Raw genomic sequence first — 17,979 nt, 5'->3', positions numbered from 1 at the left:
CTGCATTGCATTTTGCATTTTTGCACGTTTTTTATACATTTTCAGATTTTTTTTTTTTTTTTCTTGTTGCTAGGCAGATTTTAAATGCAAAACACAAAAAAACCCAATACATACTTTTCTGCAGCATTCCCATTGAAGTCTATAGAACCAAAACAACGTTTTTGTGTTAAAAAAAAGTCTCTGACCTTTTCCAAAAAACGCACTGGGTAAAAACGCGGAGATGTGAACCTGACCCATAGGAAATCATGTTAAATGGACTGTACTGCGTTTCTGCAAAACGCTGCAGAAAATGCTTAGGTGTGAACCTAGGGTTAGTGACTTATCCGTATTACATTAGCCTCAGAACCTGTGTGAATAATATGTGTTCGGGTTTAAAGGGATGAGGTGACAACGCTAGCTCTGGTACATGTACAGTTGCAAGAAAAAGTATGTGAACCCCTTGGGATTACGTGAAGTTTTGCATGAATTGGGCATAAAATGTGCTCTGAACATCTTCTAAGTCACAACAATAGAAGAACACAGTCTGCTGAACATAATACTACACAAACATTAGATGTTGCCATGGTTTAATTGCACATAACATGTAAACATTCACAGTGCAGGGAGGAAAAAGTATGAGAACCTTTGGACTTAATAACTGGTTGACCCTCCTTTGGCAGCAATAACCTCAACCAAACATTTCCTGTAGTTGCAGTTCAGACCTGCACAACGATCTGGAGTAATTTTGGAGCACTACTCTTCACAAAACTGTTTCAGTGTAGCAATATTCTTGGGATGTCTGGTGTGAATCGCTCTCTTAAGGTCATTCCACAGCATTTCAATCGGGTTGAGGTCAGGACGCTGACTGGGCCACTCCAGAAGGCGCATTCTGTGCTGTTGCAGCCATTGTTTTGTTGAATTACTTGTATGCTTTGGGTCATTGTCCTGTTGCATCACCCATCCTCTGTGGAGCTTCAGTTGGCGGACAGATGGTCGTACGTTTTCCTGCAAAATGTCTTGATAAACTCTGGAATTCATTTTCCCATCAATGACAACAATCCGTCCAGGCCCTGAGGCAGCAAAGCAGCCCCAAACCATGATGTTGGTGTGCTGTGCCTTTTTTTCTCCACACATAGTGTTGTGTGTTCTTCCCAAACAACTCAATCTTGGTTTCATCTGTCCACAGTATATTTTGCCAGTAGTGCTGTGGAACATCCAGGTGCTCTTTTGCAAACTTCAAACCTGCTGCAATATTCTTTTTGGACAGCAATGGCTTCCTCCGTGGTGTCCTCCCATGTACTCCATTCTTGTTTAATGTTTTCCTTATTCTAGATGTGTCAACAAAAATGTTAGCATGTGGCAGAGATTTTTGTAGGTCTTTAGCTGACACTCTGGGATTCTTCTTTACCTCATGCAGCATTCTGCGCTGTGCTCTTGCAGTCATTTTTACAGGACGACCACGCCTAGAGAGAGTAGCAACAGTGCTAAACTTTCTCCATTTGTAGACAGTCTGTCTTACCGTGGACACATGAACATCAAGGCTTTTGGAGATACTTTTGTAACCCTTTCCAGCTTCATGCAAGTCAACAATTCTTGATCGTAGGTCTTCTGAGAGCTCTTTTCTGCGAGGCATGGTTCACATCAGACAGTGCTTCTTGAAACCAGTAAACCCAAAACAGGTGTGTGTTTTTTAAGGGTAGGACAGCTGTCAGCAACACATCCAATATCATCACACTGATTGGAGTCAAGGTTGGCTCACTCCTGGGTCCAATTAGCTCTGGGAGAAGTCATTACGCTAGGGCCTCACATACTTTTTCCTCCCTGCACTGTGAATGTTTACATGTTATGTGCAATTAAACCATGGCAACATCTAATGTTTGTGTAGTATTATGTTCAGCAGACTGTGTTCTTCTATTGTTGTGACTTAGATGACGTTCAGAGCACATTTTATGCCCAATTCATGCAAAACTCCACATAATCCCAAGGGGTTCACATACTTTTTCTTGAAACTGTATTTCATTTGTGTATCAAGCTATTTGCCTGGAGTTCAGCTTTAAACTGAAATGTGGATTGTAGCATAAGGGGAAGCTAAAGTTTTTAAAAGCACCACTGCTAACTGCTGTTTTATGTTGCAGATCATTTGACGCATCCGATCTTGATCAAGGTTATAGGCCACATCCATTGGTTATAACTTTTGTGGCGGATAAAGAGACCACCGTTTCCAGTGAGAAAGACTCCCATGCTGCTGTTCAAGAAGATCTGGATAAGGTAGGATTAAAAATGACTAAATGTGATGATCAATACAGTTTAACCTAATTGTTACTTTTTATTTAAGTATGCTTAAAACCCAATTCTTTGATGTGGTAGCTGCATTCATTTTATTTTTTTAGGCTTTTTTTTCCCTGTATTTTTACTTGGTGATCCAGCTTGTAAGTCTGTTATTTGTTATTTTTCACCTTACATTAACAGACCAAGCTAGGCAAAAAATGTAGTAGGTAGGGCTCGTTAACACTAGTGATTGGGTGGGGGGGGGAAGTAAAACCCTGAGGTTGAGCTGCACTTTTTGTGCCTCCCCAACAGCTGTCTCCTTTTCCCATTTATCAGCAGCCAGGGGTGTACACATGCAGCAGCAGGAATTATACCCCCTTTCACTTTTTGGCAACGTAGTGCCCGCCGATTGCGGCTAATTCAAGTGTATAGTGTTATTCTGCAAGTGCACTGCAAACGTGTACAAAGCACATGATTGCAGTGCACTAGTGTAGGTTAAAGCAGGTGGTGAGGCGGCAATACACGGCCTGTAAAATTTCGCCATCTCCAATGGTTTAAGGTCCTGACATTATCAAGATTGATGCAGGATCCATAGCCCTGCATTGGATGTGAGGATTCTGAGGGACAGTCCAGAGGGGGAATGCTGTTTACCTGGGATCCGGTAGTAAAAAAAATTACCTAAACGAGTAATTAATCCTTGCAGTGTGGGTGTAGCCGATCTAAAAGGCAGAATTTTTTTTTTCCTGAGTTGGCCATTAACCTTTTTTTCACAATAAGTATCAAATATGATGACTTTGCCTTATGAATTTGACCATTGTTAGCAGTGGTGATTGTGCTGTGATCTGACCTCAATCTATGTCAGGGATTCCATCATTTGGAAGACTAAAGGAATTTCATATCTTCCATATCTAAAGAGACTAATGGGGGAACAAAACAAAACTGCTGTGTGTGTTAAAGCAGGGCTTAAAATTTCAAGTCCTGAGCTACTAGCCAGCCCTTAAGAGTAACTCGCCACCAACAAACACACACAAACAGAGACACACCAAGACATGTACATACCAGGGGCAGACTGACCATTTGGAAACTCGGGCACTGCCCGAGGGCCCGGGGTCAGTAGGGGGCCCCATGAGATGCCCCTGGTACCTTTTTCATAGGCTTTTTTTAGTTTGGGCAAGGACACAGGGGCCCCATGATCCCCTATTGCCCGGGGGCCCCATGAGTTGTCAGTCCGCCCCTGGTACATACACACACAGAAACATGTACACACAAGCACAGAGATACATGTACACACACACACACATACAGACACATGTATACACACACAGGCACGTACAGGCATGCGTACACACAGATACATTATTATTATTATTATATTATTATTATACAAGATTAATATAGAGCCAACAGTTTGCTCAGTGCTTTACAATATAACGGGAGACAATACAGTAACAATACAGTTCAATACAAGAGGGTTAGGAGGGCCCTGCTCCTTGGAGCTTACAATCTAGGAGGGAGGGGCTAGTGGTACAAAAGGTAGTAACTGTGGGGGATGGACTGGTTGGAAGAGTAGAAGATTCCAGTATTAGCTGGATAGGCTTCCCTGAAGAGATAGGTTTTCAGAGATCGCCTAAAAGTGAGCAGAGTAGGCGATAGTCTAATAAATTGGGGTAGAGAGTTCCAGAGGATGGGAGAAGCTCTGGAGAAGTCCTGGAGACGAGCATGGGAGGAGGAGGAGATAAGGGAGCTAGAGAGTAGGAGGTCTTGCAAGGAGAGAAGAGGACGGTTTGGGTGATATTTAGAGACAAGATCGGTGATGTAATTTGGGGCAGAGTTATAAATGGCTTTATACATTATTGTTACTGTTTTGAATTTTGTCCATTGGGCAGATGCATGTACATACACAGAAATACACACACACAGACACATGTACATACACAGAAATACACACACACAGACACATGTACATACACAGAAATACACACACACAGACACATGTACATACACAGAAATACACAGACACAGACACATGTACATACATACACAAACACATGTACATACATACACAGACACATGTACGTACATACATTCATCACACAGTGTGATGAATCAATAAGAGCAGAAAAAAAGCAGACGTGTTCCTGAGAATCTAGAATTATGCAGGCCATAGACGGGGAGAAAACCGTCCGTTTTTCTTTTAGAAAAACGAAAAAATCGGTCGTTCAATCAGCCGACGATACCACCATTGGTAAAAAAAAGTCGGCTGATTTTCGTCCCGTCTATGGCCGGCAATTATATAGAATATGCAGAAGAAAAGAAATAGAATATGAATAAAAACAAGAAATAGAATATGAAGAAGAAGAAATAGAATATGAAGAAGAAAAAGTTGCAACATAGTATCTATTTGTATCCATTTCGGATACAAATAGATACAATGTTGCTATACTTTTAAATGTCAAATATAATATCGGACTGAAATTCTTTTTTTTTCTTCTTCATATTCTATTTCTTCTTTTACTTCATCTTCTTCATATTCTATTTCTTCTTTTCTTCATATTCTATTTCTTCTTATTTATATTCTATTTTTTCTGTTTCTTCTTCTTCTTCATATTCTATTTCTTCATCTTCTTCATATTCTATTTCTTCTTATTCTTCTTCTTATTCATATTCTATTTCTTCTTTTTATTTATATTCTATTTTTTCTTCTCATTCATATTCTCTTTTTTTCCTTTTCTTCTTTTCCTTCTTCTTTCATGTCACTGCTCATGCGCATTTTTTAAAATCAGAAACAGATCGGCAGATTTGTCCATCATTGCCGCGAAAATCGGCAGAACGACAAATTTGGCCGATTATTTTCCAGAAGGGCCGATAATCCAAAAGGTCAAAAATCACTAAAAACAGCCGACCGATTACAGCACTAACGATCCGAAAATCGGCTGATTTTTTTTTCCGGCAGATTTTCGGCCTTTTTTCATCCCATCTATGGCCCGCATAACTGAGACAGTCTTGCAGCATTTTTGAAGCTGTCTTGAAAACTATCCATTAAATCAAGGTTAAGGTGGATTTCCTATTGATACTGAGCTTACCTGATGCCGTGTGTAAATAATACCAACGAGCAGCTCCCACTAACTGAGGAGGTCCACTGAGAGGTCTGAAGTTCTTTCCCTGGGTATACCAAGCCCCATCAGAGTTCCATATCCCCATCAGGTTCCAGATGACTACTGGTGCGCTTTATATTACATGCGTAATATTACTGTACATCCGGTGAGGGCAAGCACACCCCTTTTTCCATAATCCGGAAGTCACGAGCACTTTATTACCATTGATGCAAGTTTAATGGGAATGATTGATACCTTCCATACTTGGGAATACTGACGCACCTTTTGAATATTTCAATGGACTTTTATATATCACTTTGATGCAATTTAATGTGTTATCATGAGACTATATAATGATGTCACTTTATTATAATACTTACCGTCTTTATTAAGACATCACATTTATTCCACTTGCTAGCGCATAATTGTGCGCGCTTATTATCACTTTCTCATTATATTATTTATTTGAGCGCTGCATCTTGATTTTATATATATATATATATATATATATATATATATGTTTTAGGATTTTAGGGGTTTTCCTTATGCAAGCTGCTTTTTGACCATATTTTAGAAGCGCTCGCTTTATTACTTTTTTTCTTGGCTTCTACAAGAGTGTGTTATGCCTGTAGAAGCAGTTCAATGTTATCCTATGTGTCTGTACACTTTAGGAGGATTAGATGCATATTTTAAGCTCAACATCTAGAGGCAGGGAAAAAAACCTTTTTGGTTTGAGTTTTTGGTGGCATTTTCTAGCAGAAAAAACCGCTAAACGCATGTAAACATTGTAGAAAAAGCTCTGTATGAACGTTTTTGTTTTTTTTCTGCTAAGGAATTTGTTTCAAGCCCAGTGTGCATGGAGCCTAACTGACTGGTACCTGCCTCCTTACACTAGACAGTGTTGCTGGTGTCATTAATGTCCACAGCATTTCAATCCAAGGCTCAAAGTCTTGCTTCCAGATCCCTGCATCTGATTTTCCCCACCTTTAAAGAGTAAGGGTTCTGATCATAAGCGCAACCATTTTTCCTTTCTTGCAAGAAAACATGCATCTAGTAAGTTTGATAATAAAAAGTCAGCATACACAGCACTCCCTTACCTAGCAACTACTAGGTGGCAAGCTATACATAGGTAGTAATAAATGGGACTTTCTTTTCACAAGAAACAATAGGTTTGAGTTGGAAGGTGTTCTTTTCACCCTTCCTATCCTGAGGTCCCAGTACATCTTGTACATATTTATCTTTACCAAGCCTTCCCTTTTTATATAGGTGTGTGGACCTCATTACTTCTTCCTTTAAAGGGACTCCATATTCTACCTTTTCTTGTTTCACATTGAAGGTTTCCTTCCCTCTATCCATTTAGATTGCTTCTGAAAGGGTTGTCATATTAAAGATCTCCCTTTCCTTGAAGTCTAATATGGGTTTTTACTTCAAATACTCCTGCTATTCATTGCTTAGATTTTGGGTTGGAACATACTGTACTTTTATTTGTTCAACCTTCCTTTCCCTGAGCTCAAGGGTTATGTATCTTAGGCGTCAGCATTTTTCTTAGTAAACATTCTTGTTTGTTGACCCCCTTACCTGTTAGTCCAACTTTCTTGTCCTATTCAGGTAGTTGTTGCTCCGCCTGTTTTTTTTTTTTTTTTTAATGTTTGGTCATCCACATTATTGTTGAGGTCTACCATTCTTTCAGGTGGCAGTTTTTCTCTCTTAGTGGCTCATAGTCTATTTCACTTTCCATGTGACTGCTGCCCTCCCCTCCATTACATTACGTTTGGTTGTCCCAAATATCCAAGAATTACTATATTCATGTGTCCCTAAATGGGCAAATAAAAAAATAGATTTTTGTATTTACTGTAAAATGTCTTTTTCAGGGGCGGACTGACCATTTGGAAACTCGGACACTGCCTGAGGGCCCAGGGTCAGTAGGGGGCCCCATGAGATGCCCCTGGTACCTTTTTCATAGGCTTTTTTGAGTTTGGACAAGGACACAGGGGCCCCATGATCCCCTATTGCCCGGGGGCCCCATGAGTTGTCAGTCCGCCCCTGGTCTTGTTATGAAAAAAATTATGAAAATATATATAAGAAACAACCAAGGATGAGGTCTCGGACACCCAGAATGAAATACAGTCAGGTCCATAAATATTGGGACATCGACACAATTCTAACATTTTTGGCTCTATACACCACCACAATGGATTTGAAATGAAACGAACAAGATGTGCTTTAACTGCAGACTGTCAGCTTTAATTTGAGGGTATTTACATCCAAATCAGGTGAACGGTGTAGGAATTACAACAGTTTGCATACGTGCCTCCCACTTATTAAGGGACCAAAAGTAATGGGACAATTGGCTTCTCAGCCGTTCTATGGCCAGGTGTGTGTTATTTCCTCATTATCCCAATTACAATGAGCAGATAAAAGGTCCAGAGTTCATTTCAAGTGTGCTATTTGCATTTGTAATCTGTTGCTGTCAACTCTCAAGATGAGATCCAAAGAGCTGTCACTATCAGTGAAGCAAGCCATCATTAGACTGAAAAAACAAAACAAACCCATCAGAGAGATAGCAAAAACATTAGGCGTGGCCAAAACAACTGTTTGGAACATTCTTAAAAAGAAGGAACGCACCGGTGAGCTCAGCAACACCAAAAGACCCGGAAGACCACAGAAAACAACTGTGGTGGATGACCGAAGAATTCTTTCCCTGGTGAAGAAAACACCCTTCACAACAGTTGGCCAGATCAAGAACACTCTCCAGGAGGTAGGTGTATGTGTGTCAAAGTCAACAATCAAGAGAAGACTTCACCAGAGTGAATACAGAGGGTTCACCACAAGATGTAAACCATTGGTGAGCCTCAAAAACAGGAAGGCCAGATTAGAGTTTGCCAAACGACATCTAAAAAAGCCTTCAAAGTTCTGGAACAACATCCTATGGACAGATGAGACCAAGATCAACTTGTACCAGAGTGATGGGAAGAGAAGAGTATGGAGAAGGAAAGGAACTGCTCATGATCCTAAGCATACCACCTCATCAGTGAAGCATGGTGGTGGTAGTGTCATGGCGTGGGCATGTATGGCTGCCAATGGAACTGGTTCTCTTGTATTTATTGATGATGTGACTGCTGACAAAAGCAGCAGGATGAATTCTGAAGTGTTTCAGGCAATATTATCTGCTCATATTCAGCCAAATGCTTCACACCTCATTGGACGCCGCTTCACACTGCAGATGGACAATGACCCAAAGCAGACTGCAAAAGCAACCAAAGAGTTTTTTAAGGGAAAGAAGTGGAATGTTATGCAATGGCCAAGTCAATCACCTGACCTGAATCCGATTGAGCATGCATTTCACTTGCTGAAGACAAAACTGAAGGGAAAATGTCCCAAGAACAAGCAGGAACTGAAGACAGTTGCAGTAGAGGCCTGGCAGAGCATCACCAGGGATGAAACCCAGCGTCTGGTGATGTCTATGCGTTCCAAACTTCAGGCTGTAATTGACTGCAAAGGATTTGCAACCAAATATTAAAAAGTGAAAGTTTGATTTATGATTATTATTCTGTCCCATTACTTTTGGTTCCTTAATAAGTGGGAGGCACATATGCAAACTGTTGTAATTCCTACACCGTTCACCTGATTTGGATGTAAATACCCTCAAATTAAAGCTGACAGTCTGCAGTTAAAGCACATCTTGTTAGTTTCATTTCAAATCCATTGTGGTGGTGTATAGAGCCAAAAATGTTAGAATTGTGTCGATGTCCCAATATTTATGGACCTGACTGTATATAATTGCAGTATGTGAGAACAGCTAGTTCCTTAGTACACGTAGGCTTACTAACAGATGATTAAAACCTTCCAAACTTAATTTTCAAACCTTTAATTTCAAATCATCTTCTTTATGTTTATTGATAAAGATGAATAGCAATGCTGGGCTGTCATCTTACAAGAACTGTTCTTAAAGTAGACCTGAAAGGTGAATGGTCGCCATCTGGAACATCTAGAAACATTATTTGTGCCTAAGCAATTCCTATACCTGAGCTTGTATTGCTAGTCTGACACAGAATCTGTGCTCCATATTCATCTCCCAGCATCTGACGCAGCCAAAGATGATGTTTCTTGTCCCTTGCCGTAGGGGCGGTGTGCACGCAGGGTTTCTGTGAAAAGGAAATGATGGATTACATGTATGTTTTGATGAGCAGTCTCAAATTATTTTGAGACTACATGAGTACAGTGACCAATTAACCATTGTTCAAAACTATGGGCCAGTGCTTTTTCAGCCAGCGGAGACAATTTACAAAGCGTACTCTTTAACCCCAGGAAACCGCCCATCTCATACAAACCTTCCACTTTACTGCATGGTACCTAAAGGTTGCTTTGCCTAATTCTTTAGGTATACTTGGGATCCCTGATGCTGTCTAACTAATAGTTTAAGGTCTTCCTACTCTTGAAAAAAATGCCAGGTTTCTGTGTTAGTAATTGTCTATTGCATTATTCCTTCCCCATATGGGAATACATTAACCTGCTGACCTCTATCCATACTATAGGTTTTACCTTCATCCATGATTTTTGTAAGCCACATTGACCCACTGTGAGCCACTTGCTGTGGCTATATATGATGTGGAACTTAGAGTATAAACACTTACCTCTATGATATTGTTTTCTTTATCTGCTTCTTTTTATGTTTCTACTATATTGTGTTGATTACAGTGATTTTCACCTCACAGCCACAAACCGGTTGTTTTGTCTGTTATAAACTGATGTATACTTTATGGCCTCTTTATCTTTTGTCTGCTCTGTACAATGATAATAATTCAATAAACATTACTTTAAAAAAAAAAAGCTCACCTTGCAAGTAAATGCCTCCTATACTAAAGTTGTAAAAAAACAAAACAAAAAAAAACAGTTGACAGTTCATTGAATGCTTTGTGATGTACTATAGCAGCCTTTTTCAACCAGGGTGTCCAGCCATCTTCATGGGTGCCTTGGAAAAATGCCTTAAAATTGCCCAAAAAATGTATACAAAGCAGCAGCCTTTTAGTTACACAAAGCCACAGGTTTTTATTATGCACCATTACAACCTTCTAGCGGTCAACAGCACAAAAAACCCAATGTTGTCATCGGTTGATAGGAAGAACATTGGGCACCTGCACAGCATCCTTGCTTGTCTCTCCCCTGCCCCTCTCCATCAGCACTGGGGTCATATTAGCTGAGTGAGGGAGAGGAGAAACAATAAAATACTAGATAGTACCAGTGTGCAAAGGTGCATTTGCTTTGGATAAATAAATCACCTCTGATGTTGGGTGTCCCACATGTGCAGATGTTGCTGTATTCTGTAAAACTATTACAGTGCCATGAAAAAGTATTCATATCCCTTGAAATTTTCCACATTTTTTCATGTTACAACCGAAAACGTACATGTATTTTATTGGGATTTTAAGTGATTGACCAACACAAAGTGGCACATAATTGTGAAGTGGAAGGAAAATGATAAATGTTTTTCAAAGTTTTCTTTTTTACAAATATATGAACTGTGGTGTGCTTTTGTATTCAGCCCCCTTTACTATGTGACCCTTAACTAAAATTTAGCGGAAGCAATTACCTCAGAAGTCACCTAATTAGTACATGGAGTCCACCTGTGCGTTATTTAATCTCAGTATAACACAGCTGTTCTGTGAAGCCCTCAGAGGTTTGTTACAGAACATTAGTGAACAAACAGCATCATGAAGGCCAAGGAACACATCAGACAGGTCAGGGATAAAGTTGTGGAGAAGTTTAAAGCAGGGTTAAGTTACAAAAAATATCCCAAGCTTTGAACATCTCACAGAGCACTGTTCAATCCAAAAAGGAAAGAGTATGGCACAACTGCAAACCTACCAAGATATGGCCGTCCAACAAAACTGACAGGCCAGGCAAGGAGAGCATTAATCAGAGAAGCAGCCAAGAGGCCCATGGTAACTCTAAAAGAACGGCAGAGTTCCACAGCTCAGATGAGAGAATCTGTCAACAAGACAACTATTAGTCGTGCACTCAACAAATATGGCCTTTATGGAAAAGTGGCAAGAAGAAAGACATTGTTGAAAGAAAGCCATAAGAAGTCCTGTTTGCAGATTGCAAGAAGCCATGTGGGGGACAGAGAAAACATGTGGAAGAAGGTGCTCTGGTCAGATGAGAACAAAATGTAACTTTTTTGGCCTAAAAGGAAAACGCTATGTGTGGCAGAAAACTAACACTCCACATCACCCTGAACACACCATCCCCACCGTGAAACATGGTGGTGGCAGTATCATGTTGTGGGGATGCTTTTCTTCAGCAGGGACAGGGAGGCTGGTCAGAGTTGATGGGAAGATGGATGGAGCTAAATACAGGACAATCTTAGAAGAAAACCTGTTAGAGTCTGCAAAAGACTTGAGACTAGGGCAGAGGTTAACCTTCCAGCAGAACAACAACCCTAAACATACAGCCAGAGCTACAATGGAATATTCATGTGTTAGAATGGCCCAGTCAGTCCAGACCTAAATCCAATTGAGAATCTGTGGCAAGACTTGAAAATTGCTGTTCACACACGCCTTCCATCCAATCTGACAGAGCTTGAGTTATTTTGCAAAAGGAGAATGGGCAAAAATGTCCCTCTCTAGCAAATCTGGTAGCGATATACCCAAAAAGACTGTAATTGCAGCGAAAAGTGGTTCTACAAAGTATTGACTCAGGGGGGCTGAATACAAATGCACGCCACACTTTTCAGATATTTATTTGTCAAAAATGTTGAAACCCATTTATCATTTTCCTTCCACTTCACAATTATGTTCTCACATAAAATCCCAATAAAATACATTTACGTTGTTGGTTGTAACATGACAAAATGTGGAAAATTTCAAGGGGTAGGAATACTTTTTCATGGCACTGTAGTTCAGTTTTTTTACATTTTGTAATGGGTGCCTCAAGATTGTGCAGCATTTCAAAGGGTGCCTCGAGATTAAGCAGAACTTTTAAGGGTACCTTGACTGAAAAAAGGTTGAAAAACACTGTGCTATAGCACGACAAGAATACACTGCACATTTTTTTCAGCACTGCACTACATTTTTTCAGCACATATCAATGCATTGTCACCAATGCATTGTGTTGGTTTGAACTGAAGCAATTGAACATAAGTTAAATTGCCTAGTCTATGTGTTGGGACTGCATTGGGCAACGCAGCCCAGTAGGGATGGTATAAACCCTAGGCCCTATTGCTTGAACCAACAACAAACACTCTTCTGTTTATAAAGAACATGTAGTAGTTAGCTTGAAAATGTACAGGAAGCTACTCTCTGTTAATGTAAATGCATAGATTTGTCAGTTACTAAATCTTACCGCCAGTGATGTCTCCTGTGTAAGCATTTATTCACCTATCCCTAGTAATTAAGACTTTGATGTGTGAGAACGTAGAATATGCCTTATAACATTGGGTGTGTCCTCACTATTCTCAAAAACCAAATGTACAAACATTCTAATGTAATTATGCCATTTCCGTCTGGGTAGAATATTAAAGATAATGTAATATAGGTAAATATCAGCTGCCTCTGCAGTGGTATATTATTATTATTATTATACAGTATTTATATAGCGCCAAAAAGTTTGCTCAGCTCTGTGCATTAGAGTGGGAGACAATACATGAGACAATACAATACACGAGGGGTTCGAGGGCCCTGCTCCTTGGAGCTTACAATCTAGGTGGTATACAGCTGACATGAGCACATTACTTATGATGAGAGACATATGGGACTTGCTGTTGTTCTCCTGCTAACAATGCCACCTGCTTAATGAAAGGAATGACTTTACAGTGCTCTTCCTTTGCAAAACTCATAGTGGTCTGGGAATTCTATGTCATGGGTGTCCCCTTTAATAAATGATTAAACACATCACTTGTTTCAGGTCTCTTTCACATAGAGCCAGCCCACGCTGATCAATCGGAGCTGAGTGAGATAGATATCAGTGTTTCTATATCTGTGCCCATTGATACTATGTCTGGCAGACGCAGGCGTATAACTTGAACCAACAACTAACTCTCTTACTTGTACAAAACATACAGTTAGCTAGAAATTGTACAGAAAGTGGCTCCCTGTTGATATATATATATATATATATATATAATATATGTGTGTGTAGATTTGTCAGCAAGCAGAGGAGACTTTGAGCAGGCTTCATGTTTGACATACCTGATGTAGACTTTAAAGTGTTGGTGTAGCTCTAGCAGTAGAGGGGCTCCCACCAACCAACAGAATAGGTATACAAGCAGGTCATCCTGGAGAATAATTTGGGCTCACCCAAGATGCTGGGTCTAGGTACTAACCGGTATTCACCAGAGCTCCTGATGGTGGAGATGGATTTTGCTGCATGCTAGTACCAGGTTGCGGTCCTCAGGATCACCCCACCTGGAGGAGAGCAAGCAGGGGTCTAGTAACAGATATAGGAGGTAGAGATCAAGCAGAAGTGTAGTCAGTAAACAAGCTAAAAGTCAGTAACACGTGGTTGTAGGTTTGGATCGCTCCATGCACACTGGGCGTTTTAATAATGCTTGTAATGTTAGCTGTGTAAAGTCATGTTAAAAACGTGAGTTTTTTAGCATTTTTGCAGTAGCGTCTAGAGGCGTTTTGCCGTGTTTAGCAGCGTTTTTCTGCGTTTTCCCATGTTTGTTTTTTTTGTGGGGGGTTTTTTTACCACAAAATGTCCAAAAACGCTAGTTTGCCGCGTTTTGCGGCATTTTTCAGCATTAGAGCATTTTTACAGCTAAAAAACTCCTCTAGAAACCCACTAGTCCTGTTTTTTTTTCCAGCCAAAAAAAACATTGATTACAGTCTATTTGTGCATGGACACATAGAATAACATGCTGGGGAGTTTACTGGCTGTAGAAAAAAACGTCAAAAGCAAAAAACAGCCGCATTCTGAACCAATGGACTGCAGACATAGTACAGGAGATGACCAGAGACTGCAGACATAGTACAGGAGATGACCAGAGACTGCGGACATAGTACAGGAGATGACCCGAGACTGCAGACACAGTACAGGAGATGACCAGAGACTGCGGACACAGTACAGGAGATGACCAGAGACTGCGGACATAGTACAGGAGATGACCAGAGACTGCAGACATAGTACAGGAGATGACCCGAGACTGCGGACATAGTACAGGAGATGACCCGAGACTGCAGACACAGTACAGGAGATGACCAGAGACTGCGGACATAGTACAAGGAATGACCAGAGACTGCAGACATAGTACAAGAGATGACCAGAGACTGCGGACATAGTACAGGAGATGACCAGAGACTGCAGACAAAGTACAGGAGATGGCCAGAGACTGCAGACATAGTACAAGAGATGACCAGAGACTGCAGACATAGTACAGGAGATGACCAGAGACTGCAGACATAGTACAGGGAATGACCAGAGACTGCAGACATAGTACAAGAGATGACCAGAGACTGCGGACATAGTACAGGAGATGACCCGAGACTGCAGACACAGTACAGGAGATGACCAGAGACTGCGGACACAGTACAGGAGATGACCAGAGACTGCGGACACAGTACAGGAGATGACCAGAGACTGCGGACATAGTACAGGAGATGACCCGAGACTGCAGACACAGTACAGGAGATGACCAGAGACTGCGGACACAGTACAGGAGATGACCAGAGACTGCGGACATAGTACAGGAGATGACCAGAGACTGCGGACATAGTACAGGAGATGACCCGAGACTGCAGACACAGTACAGGAGATGACCAGAGACTGCGGACACAGTACAGGAGATTACCAGGGACTGCGGACACAGTACAGGAGATGACCAGAGACTGCGGACATAGTATAGGAGATGACCAGAGACTGCAGACATAGTACAGGAGATGACCGGAGACTGCGGATATAGTACAGCAGATGACCAGAGACTGTGGACATACTACAGATGACCAGAGACTGCGGACATAGTACAGGAGATGACCAGAGGCTGCAGACATAGTACAGGAGATGACCAGAGACTGCAGACATAGTACAAGAGATGACCAGAGACTGCAGACATAGTACAGGAGATGACCAGAGACTGCGGACATAGTACAGGAGATGACCAGAGACTACGGACATAGTACAGGAGATGACCAGAAACTGCAGACATAGTACAGGAGATGACTAGAGACTGCGGACACAGTACAGGAGATGACCAGAGACTGCAGACATAGTACAGGAGATGACCGGAGACTGCGGATATAGTACAGCAGATGACCAGAGACTGTGGACATACTACAGATGACCAGAGACTGCGGACATAGTACAGGAGATGACCAGAGGCTGCAGACATAGTACAAGAGATGACCAGAGACTGCAGACATAGTACAGGAGATGACCAGAGACTGCAGACATAGTACAAGAGATGACCAGAGACTGCAGACATAGTACAGGAGATGACCAGAGACTACGGACATAGTACAGGAGATGACCAGAGACTACGGACATAGTACAGGGGATGACCAGAGACTGCAGACATAGTACAGGAGATGACTAGAGACTGTAGACCTTGGGGGGGGGGGGGGGTACCCGAATTTGACAGGTACCCACTCCCATTTCTGTGGAGTTGTCTTTCCTGTAGTCTTGTGTGACACGTGACAGGTCTCAGAAGACTACAGGTGGCCATTCACAAAGCGCAGTGCTTCTTACGCATGCGCAGTGGACACCCTGCTGTCACAGCCGAGTGCCCACACTGAAGATACCGGCGACGGGGAGAGAAGACGGCCAGTGAAAGCAAGACACTGTTGGACCGGGGAAGAGGTAGGACCGAGGAGCAGGTTCTTCTACACAATAGAGCTGAGCGACCGGCCCGGTATTCCAACACGCCGGCGGCGGGAATACTGGGCCGGCTGCTCCATATTCGCTCCATAAGCTGCACAGACATTTTCCCTCATTTTTTTTATTTTCTTGGGGGAGTGCGTCTTATGGAGTGAAAAATAAGATATTTCAGTTGCTTATATAGCACCTACTTGGGCCATTTTAGACAGGATCCAAGTCACCTACCAGCATCTGTATGCAGTGTGGGAGGAAACCCACGCATGAACAGGGAGAACATGCAAAGTCCAGGCAGGTATTATCATGGTTGGGATTCAAGCCAATGACCTTAGTGCTGCATGTGCAAGTAAACCAGTGTTTCCATATATTTTGAATAAAGAACAGATCTAGCATTATTTGCTAAAGATATTCCAGCATGCATGAGAATCTCATTGGTTGAGCTAAAAAAATGTAGGAATGGTCTTAAGACATACCATTCATGGTAGGATTTCCTTAAGTATCTCTTCAATATTAGTTGTAATACTTGTTACTGTTGCCTAGTATGAAGCGTAATACAGACAAACAAGTGTATGATAATGAAGTAATCCTAGCAGAGACACTAAAGAAAGTGTCAGGTTGAAAGATGGGAAAAAAATATGCAAGTAAAATGTAAAGACTTGCACAACTTCCACATTGCCAGTTCTTGTAGGTGTCACAGTGAGGTATCCTTGTGTCACTTATGTAACATTGGGTGCAGTCCAGCCTATTCATTATGTTAAATATTAGTACGTTTACTTCACCTTCCCTTCCTAAAAACAATTATATAAATGCTTAGTTAGTATTGTATGTTTATAATGTCACATACTTTGTCATAATTAAATAGACTCAAATACTGTATTCTATTTTTGGGTGGGATCTTTGGATTCCCGTAGGGTGATGAGAATGCTTTGTGAATACTGTGTAATAGGTGCACCTTGTATTAAATGTTTAAGGGCCAGTTCACGCCATGAATTGCACAGGAATGCACTCTGTGTCCTGTGCGATTAACATGCAATCCAGGTGCAGTGCGATTTCAGCCCATTCATTAGCATGGGTTGAACTCGAGCACAACTTTAAAAAAGCACAGCAACTGGATCACATGGTACTATTGTACCATGCAATCTGGTGCAGCCAAATGCACTGCATTTGCGACCTGCGCTTGGGGTGCTTACTTAACACTAACACCCACTACAGATTGCATGCGCAGTGCGTTTTGAACACGGTGCCGGAAATGCACACTGAATGCGTGTTCCCGAGTTGCGTTCTCATGTTAATTGGCCATAAAAAACCTATTGTTTTCTATGTGCCCTGTTCACACCATACATGTATGCTGGTGTGCAGAAAAAAAGCAGCTCTATGAGCATTGAATCCTAAGATCTTTCAATGGCTGTGGGTGTTTAAAACCAGAAAATATATGTTGATCGCATTCATCATTTTTTGAGTCACTGAGTAGACGGCCTCCCTTTAGGCTAGGTTCCCATATGTGCGGGTGGTGCCGCTGCGGATCCGCAAAAAAATCCATGCAGCCACACCACCCACACAGAAGAATGCGGACCCGCACTTGAAATCGCTACCGTACTGGGAACCAAGGTTCCCGTGCGGGCTGCATTTTCAGAAGTGCATGGACTTCTTCCCTGCATGTTCATTCAAATGAATGGGCTCTTGTGCCTGCGCAAAACGCGGCCCGCAGGAACGCAGATATGTGAACCAGGGGTAAAACAGATTGGCTAAAACTTTGTCATTTGAACTGATATTTTACATTGCAAGAAATAAATCTCCTAAGCAAGCATGAACTTGAAACATGCAGTAACTG

The 17,979-nt window shown here is 41.6% G+C and overlaps 1 protein-coding gene across 2 annotated transcripts in view; it reads left to right on the top strand.

Moving 5' to 3' along the window:
* CRYBG1 (crystallin beta-gamma domain containing 1) overlaps window positions 1-17,979 on the top strand; it is a 350,815-nt gene that overhangs the window by 153,385 nt on the left and 179,451 nt on the right. For both annotated transcript variants that reach the window (XM_089665003.1, XM_089664996.1), the window contains one exon: window positions 2,115-2,247. In XM_089665003.1, coding sequence (XP_089521129.1) covers window positions 2,115-2,247 — 133 coding nt within the window. The remainder of the gene's footprint in view (window positions 1-2,114; window positions 2,248-17,979) is intronic.

This window comes from Staurois parvus, unplaced genomic scaffold, assembly GCF_062004578.1.
Source record: "Staurois parvus isolate SC_StPar_1 unplaced genomic scaffold, SC_StPar_1.0 ptg000048l, whole genome shotgun sequence".
Classification (NCBI taxonomy): Eukaryota; Metazoa; Chordata; class Amphibia; order Anura; family Ranidae; genus Staurois; species Staurois parvus.
The sequence above is the reverse complement of the archived record's forward strand: the minus strand, read 5'-3'. Positions and strand labels throughout refer to the sequence as shown.